This window comes from Salvelinus sp. IW2-2015, unplaced genomic scaffold, assembly GCF_002910315.2.
Source record: "Salvelinus sp. IW2-2015 unplaced genomic scaffold, ASM291031v2 Un_scaffold2290, whole genome shotgun sequence".
Taxonomy (NCBI): Eukaryota; Metazoa; Chordata; class Actinopteri; order Salmoniformes; family Salmonidae; genus Salvelinus; species Salvelinus sp. IW2-2015.
The window spans coordinates 8,141-15,756 of NW_019943616.1; the positions used below are offsets into that span (position 1 = coordinate 8,141).

Here is a 7,616-nt window from a genome sequence, read left to right on the forward strand (position 1 = left end):
ATGTGTCGTAAGTGCTGAGAATAGATACAATTTCCTCCTACTCTTATGGGTAGAAATAAAAGCTATGCCTGAAACCTCTTTAGTCATAAGAGTCCTACCTAGTCGACAGATACTGAGGAGACATCATGAGCTGTCCTAACCAGTTCAGAGTTACCAGCAGGTGTGTTGATATAGAAAAGGTAGCCAGTGGCTCATAGAGAGGCAATTGCTTGGGAGATATTAAAATAATGTTTAGATACTCTCAGACCATGAGAAACACGATTCTCTGGTCTGATGAAACCTAGATTGAACTCTTTGGCCTGAATGCCGAGCGTAATCCCTACAGTGAAGCATGGTGGTGGCAGCATCATGCTGTGGGGATGTTTTTCAGAGGCAGGGACTGGGAGACTAGTCATGATCGAGGGAAAGATGAATGTAGCAAAGTACAGAGAGATCCTTGATGAAAACCTGCTCCAGAGCTGGGGCGAAGGTTCACCTTCCAACAGGACAACGACTCTAAGCACAAAGCCAAGACAATGCAGGAGTGGCTTTGGGACAACTCTCTGAATGTCCTTGGGTGGCCCAGCAAGAGCCTGGACTTGAACCCCATCGAACATCTCTGGAGAGACCTGAAAATAGCTGTGCAGCGACACTCCCCATCCAACCTGACAGAGCTTGAGAGGATCTGCAGGGAAGAATGTGAGAAACTCCCCAAATACAGATGTGCCAAGCTTGTAGCGTCATACCCAAAAATACGAGGCTGTAATCACTGCCAAAGGTGCTTCAACAAAGTACTGAGTAAAGGGCCTGAATACTTATGTAAATGTGATATTTCCGTGATTTTCTCCTTATAAATTTGAAAAAATATMAAAAATCTGTTTTGCTTTGTCATTATGGGGTATTGTGTGTAGATTAAAGGAGACAAAATACAATTTAATACATTAGAATAAGGCCGAAGCGTAACAAAATGTGGAAAAAGTCAAGGGGTCTGAATCCCRTCCGAATGCCCTGTATGTAACCACTCCCTGTATTAGTTCAGACAGATGGGAATCATATCAAGAACAGCTTCACAGCAAAACTGAGCTGCACTGAATCAGGAAGTGGTCCTAAAACTGACAGCACAGAGAGGGGAAATGGAGAGAAATAACATCATGTTTTTTAAAAACCTAAGTAAGGACAGTGTCCGTGGTGTTTTAGGTGTGTGACATTACTACTAATCATCCAGGTGTGATGGAAATGGGAAGTGTGATGTGGCGACCTTGGAGTGTGTGTGACTCTGTACTCCGCATACCAGAATAATATCTTCCTGGACGTTACCTATGGCTGCTGGAGAGCAGTGAGTAACTACACCACACACACACACCAGACAGACAGACAGCAGACAGACAGACAGACAGACAGACAGACAGACAGACACGACAGACAGACAGACAGACGAAGACAGACAGACGACAGACAGACAGACAGACAGACAGACAGACAGACAGACGACAGACAGACAGACGAGACAGCGACACATGCAAGCTCACACACACACTCTCACACACACACAGAAAAAGGCTGAATCCTTTTCTCTATATGATGTATGTGTGATGTGTTTGTATCAATCAGATTTTTGTCGTCCACAGAGAAGGTGACTACCTGTGAGGGTGCCGGTGTGGTGCATTTGGAATGTGTAAGAAACAACACTGTGTGTCAATCGGTTTCTTAGTTGAGTTGACTCGTGAGTCTCTCATGCTCCCTCTTCGCTCTCTCTCATAGGAGACAGGGTGTCTTTCTCCAGAAAGCACTGTATGGACGCACAGACAGCCGGACCTGCAGTCAGGGACGACCTCAGAGTCAGCTGACTAACACAAAGTGTTCCCAGGAAGGAACTCTGGCACTCTGTCACAGAGGTACAAACACACAGACACACACACACACACCATATAGTGTGCAGAGCCAAGTAAAACGCTAAAGCAAATCAGGAGATCCTCAGATCCAAGTCAAATCCAGGTAGCCTCCAGATCCAAGTCAAATCCAGGTAGATCCCCCAATTTAGTCAATCAGGTATATCCTCCAGATCAAGTTAAATCCAGGTAGATCCTCCAGATCAAGTAAATCCAGGAGATCCCTCCAGATCAAGCAAATCCAGGTAGATCCTCCAGATCCAAGTCAAATCCAGGAGATCCCTCCAGATCCAAGTCAAATCCAGGTAGATCCCTCCAGATCCAAGTCAAATCCAGGGAGTCATTCCAGATCCAAGTCAAATCCAGGGGATCCTCCATATCCAAGTCAAATCCAGGTAGATCCCTCCAGATCCAAGTCAAATCCAGGGAGATCACTCCAGATCCAAGTCAAATCCAGGGAGATCTCCAGATCTAAGTCAAACCCAGGTAGGTCCCTCCAGATCCAAGTCAAATCCAGGTAGATCCGTCAGATCCAAGTCAAATCCAGGAGATCCCTCCAGATCCAAGTCAAATCCAGGGAGATCCCTCCAGATCAATGTCAAATCCAGGCAGATCCCTCAGATTCAAGTCAAATCCAGGGAGATCCCTCCAGATCCAAGTCAAATCCAGGTATATCACTCCAGATCCAAGTCAATCCAGGTAGATCACTCCAGATCCGAGTCAAATCCAGGGAGATCACTCCAGATTCAAGTCAAATCCAGGTAGATCCTCCAGATCCAAGTCAAATCCAGGGAGATCCTCCAGTTCAAGTCAAATCCAGGTAGATCCTCCAGATCCAAGTAAAATCCAGGCAGATCACTTCAGATTCAAGTCAAATCCAGGTAGATCCATCCAGATCCAAGTCAAATCCAGGTAGATCATCCCAGATTCAAGTCAAATCCAGGTAGATCCCTCCAGATCCAAGTAAAATCCAGGTAGATCACTCCAGATCCAAGTAAAATCCAGGTAGATCACTCAGATCCAAGTCAAATCCAGGGAGATCCTCCAGATCCATGTAAATCCAGGTAGATCCTTCCAGATATATAGTGATCCAGGTAGATCCTCCAGATCCAAGTTGGAATTTGACATTTTTAACTTCTCAGGAGGTCAGGAGGTCCGTCAAATCCGTCCACTAGGTGCGAACAAAACAAGTACCTGGAGCTAGAACCCAGGTCAGTATGACAGACTGCTGCTGTTCAGACCACAGCACCATCCATCCACATTTAGTTATCAAGTCTTAATACATCGCAAAACTTAACAGTGTAGTCATTTTTCTGTTTTTAACCTTAATGTAACCAATCAGAATGATGTCTGAAGTTACTTAGAGTTGTTTTTGTCTCTAAACCTGATATGCCTAAACCCTTAACTTAGGCCACATCGCCACTAGGGGCAACGCTATTACCATCAAGTAGGCTTCCATTTAAAGCAACTTCAAAATTTGACGTTTGGAGAAATGTGGACAAACGTGTAATTTTGCAGTGAGACTGTGAGAGCTTGTTGATCAAATCAGCATCAAGTACAGGGGCTCAGAGGGCTCGGAGCCAACCACTCAGACAAGCTCCAGATATCCGTTTTTACAGGTTATGTTGGAGTTGTGTTGTGGCTTTGTTATGGTTCTACTGGTGTTGCTCTGTGGTTGTACCAGGTGTGACGGGAAGCAGATGTGTGAGGTGAACATGAGAGTGAATCAAATCTCAGACCCTTGTTATGGACCTACAATACCTGGACTCACCTACATCTGCCTGCCTGCTAGTCAGTATTCTCCCTCTGGCGCTCTCCTCTCCTGTCCATGGCTTGTCGTTACTTGATACCCCGCACAGGTTGTTGTCCACTGCATTCCTTCTGACACCTATAATGTACTTGAACATAGACAACAACCTGTTGTGGTGTCGAGTGAACAACTAGTCAATTGAAATGTGCTTGTGCATGATACAAAGTAGTCAAGACTTATCATGAATGGAGCCCCACACTGTGTTGTCACAATCTCTCCTTCCCTCCCACCTCTTTTGATTACTCCTCCCCTCTCTTTGATTACTCCTCCCACCTCTCTTTAATTACTCCTCCCACCTCTCTTTGATTCTCCTCCACCTCTCTTTGATTACTCCTCCCACCTCTCTTTGATTACTCCCCCACCTTTCTTTTGATTACTCCCCTCCACCCTTTCTTTGATTACTCTCCACCTCTCTTTGATGCTCCTCCCTCTTTGATTATCTCCCACTCTCTTCTGATTACTCCTCCCACCTCTCTTTGATTACTCTCCCACCTCTCTTTGATTGCTCCTCCCACCTCTTTGATTACTCTCCCACCTCTCTTTGATTACTCCTCCCACCTCTCTTTGATTACTCCTCCACCTCTCTTTGATTGCTCCCCCCCACTTCTTTGATTGCTCCCCCCACCTTCTTGATGCTCCCCCTTTCGATTGCCCCCCCACTTTCTTTGATTGCTCCCCCACCTTTCTTTGATTGCTCCTCCCACCTCTCTTTGATTGCTCCCCCACCTTTCTTTGATTGCTCCTCCCACCTCTCTTTGATTGCTCCCCCACCTTTCTTTGATTACCCTCCCACTTTTCTTTGATTGCTCCTCCCACCTCTCTTTCTTGCTCTTCATCCTTTTCTTACCCCCCCCATTATCTCAGCAGCAGGGTGATGTTGTGTCTCAGCAGCAGGGCTGATGTTGTGTCTCAGCAGCAGGGTTGATGTTGTGTCTCAGCAGCAGGGTGATGTTGTGTCTTAGCAGCAGGGCTGATGCTTGTGTTCAGCAGCAGGGGTTGATGTTGTGTCTTAGCAGGCAGGGCTGGATGTTGTGTCTTAGCAGCAGGGCTGATGTTGTGTCTCCAGCAGGGTTGATGTTGTGTCTTAGCAGCAGGCTGATGTTGTGTCTTAGCAGCAGGGCTGATGTTGTGTCTCAGCAGCAGGGTGATGTTGTGTTTTAGCAGCAGGGATGATGTTGTGTCTAGCAGCAGGGCTGATGTTGTGTTCAGCAGCAGGGCGATGTTGTGTCTAGCAGCAGGGCTGATGTTGTGTCTTAGCAGCAGGCTGATGTTGTGCTCAGCAGCAGGGCTGATGTGTGTCTCAGCAGCAGGGCTGATGTTTGTCTTCAGCAGCAGGGTGATGTGTGTCTTAGCAACAGGGCTGATGTTGTGTCTTAGCAACGGGCTGATGTTGTGTCTTAGCAGCGGGCTGATGTTGTGTGTGCGTTGTGTTTTCAGAGACCAGTATCACCTGCGAAGGCTCAACCAGCTCCCTGGACGTGGTGAGCACACGATTACACCCACAAACACCTCACCTAAACATCCCCCTCAGCCCTCCCCTGTGTGAGTAAGGGTGCAATTCAATTATCGTGTGGTTGTGTGTGTGTGTGTGTGTGTGTGTGTGTGTTGTGTGTGTGTGTGGGTAAGGGTGTGATAAGGTGGTTTCTGCTAGAGACGGCTCTACCTGTTCTGCTGGACGCCACGAGCTCAGCAACCAGAACTGTCTGCAACCCAAAACCCTGGACGTTGTCAAACAATGGTACACTCTCCCTCTCTATCCATCTCCCCATCTCTCCTCTCTGGTTTGGGGATGTCAGTGGTGTTGAAAGGTGGTATACAAATATCCCCCCTGTGTGTGCATGTGTGTTACAACMGTGTTATAAATGTGTAACTCTGCAGGTGTGAGGGAAAGAGTCAATGCACTGTGGGGCTTGATCCGGTCTTCGGGGACCCCTGCTACGGAACCTACAAATAGAGATTGGAGATTTCCTACACCTGTCTGGGAGTATGTGAGTACAAAACAGCTATCAGCTAAGTGCGGAAGAAGAAGAAGAGAGGAGATGAGGAGTGGAAGGAGGTGAGGAGAGGAAGGGGATTAGATGAGGAGAGGAGAGGAGGGAGGAGATGAAGTGTAGATGGAGAGGAAAGAGGAGAGGAAGGAGAGGACGGAAAGGATGGAGAGGATGAGAGGAAGGCGATGAGGGGAGGAGATAAGGAGGGGAAGGTGAGGAAAGAGAGATGATCAGGAGAGGAAGAAAAGAAGATGAGGAGATGAGGAGAGGAAGGAGAGGAGTTGAGGAGATAAGGAGAGGAGTTGAGGAGATGAATCAAGAAGAGCAAGGAGAGGAGATGAGGAAATGAGGAAGCTACTGTAGACTATTGAGATGGTAGAGAGGAGAGTAAGTTACTGTACTGTTAACATGATACAGAGGAGGAGATGAAGGAGAAGAGGATGGAGGAGAGGAAGAAGAGGATAGGGGAGATGAAAGAGAGGAAGGGTGGAGAGGAGGAAGCCTTTGTTGGTGATTGAAATGTTGGAAAGGAGATGAAGCCACTGTAGACTATGGGGATAGTAGACAGGAAGACACTGTAGACTATGGAGATAATAGACAGGAAGCCACTGTAGACTATGGAGATAATAGACAGGAAGCCACTGTAGACTATGGAGATAGTAGAGAGGAAGACACTCTAGACTATGGAGGTAATGGAGAGGAAAACTCTGTAGACTATGGAGGTAATGGAGAGGAAAACTCTGTAGACTATGGAGGTAATGGAGAGGAAGCCACTGTAGACTATGGAGATAGTAGAGAGGAAGCCACTGTAGACTATGGAGGTAATGGAGAGGAAAACTCTGTAGACTATGGAGGTAATGGAGAGGAAGCCACTGTAGACTATGGAGGTAATGGAGAGGTAGCCACTGTAGACTATGGAGGTAATGGAGAGNTAGACTATGGAGACACACCCTCTGACTGTAACCTACCTCAGCCCCTACAGTGTAATGATGGCCTGGCTCGGCTGCTGCCACTTCCTGTCCTCCTCCATCGGTGAGTCCTGTCTCCTCTACTGCTGGTCTACATATGAACCCACATTAAGTGGTGTGATAAACACATGGCTGAATCTTTTTATCTGTGTTTTTCTTTCATTCAACAGAAGTATTCCGATTGGATGCCCTTTTTACTCTGGATTTACTCCATAATCAAACACGATGAATCACRGATAAATCAACTAAGCAACCAATCAATAAGTCAATGTGCAAACTAGTGACTGTATGTTGTTGTGTAGCCAGCTCATGTTCAGACCAGTGTTTTTAGAGAACACAACCCTACTTATGTTAATGATTTGGATGTTAACAAATATGTTACAATTAAAATAAAATTAATGTGAGGCAGCTGAGAAATTGACTTTTTCTTCTGAAACAGAGAACGTTTTCCTTAACGTTTTACCATGTTAGTAGTGCCTGACTCTAGCCTGGAAGACTATTTACATTAAATGGTTAAATGGACACTTTTGCATTGGTATTACACACTTCAATACTCTGGAAGTGATTTTGAAATTTTCCGCATTGACTGACCTTCATGTCTTAAAACTTCTTAGTGATAGGCGTTCTGCTACCGTTCAGTTGGCGCCATCGATTTGAGTCATCTACTCGTTCAACATGCAGAGACTCCGAAAATCTACCCCTAAACTGTCTTTCAACAAGTCAAAATACGTTTCCATTTACTCCTCAGCTACCCTAAAATGTAATCAAACTGTAATATTTCTTACGGAAGAAGTATGTTCAATAGGAAACTGATTTTAGCAGGTGCGTACTGTCTTCATGGTGCGCCCAAACACYAATTTCCAAGACTGTGTCTCTGTACTAAAACTGATATTTCTTATTCGTTTTTGAAGTTACAAGCCTGAAACCTTGAACATTGACTGCTGACACATGGTGGAAGCCATAGGAATTACATCCAGGS

General features: G+C 45.9%; 1 protein-coding gene and 1 long non-coding RNA gene across 2 annotated transcripts; one reads left to right on the forward strand and one right to left on the reverse strand.

Moving 5' to 3' along the window:
* The first annotated feature begins 1,298 nt into the window (after nucleotides 1–1,298).
* On the forward strand, nucleotides 1,299–7,045 carry LOC112073550 (L-rhamnose-binding lectin CSL1-like). Its single transcript, XM_070440187.1, is given in 9 exon segments — nucleotides 1,299–1,315; nucleotides 1,708–1,865; nucleotides 2,833–2,842; nucleotides 3,553–3,659; nucleotides 5,116–5,224; nucleotides 5,330–5,416; nucleotides 5,557–5,666; nucleotides 6,643–6,701; nucleotides 6,808–7,045. Coding segments are annotated over 8 exon segments (612 nt in total). The 3' UTR covers nucleotides 6,657–6,701; nucleotides 6,808–7,045.
* On the reverse strand, nucleotides 4,107–4,456 carry LOC139025130 (uncharacterized). The gene is made up of 3 exons (XR_011476576.1): nucleotides 4,360–4,456; nucleotides 4,206–4,281; nucleotides 4,107–4,163 (listed from the first exon to the last, which is right to left on the reverse strand). It is a non-coding gene; the product is annotated as an uncharacterized lncRNA (long non-coding RNA).
* Nucleotides 7,046–7,616: the final 571 nt, after the last annotated feature.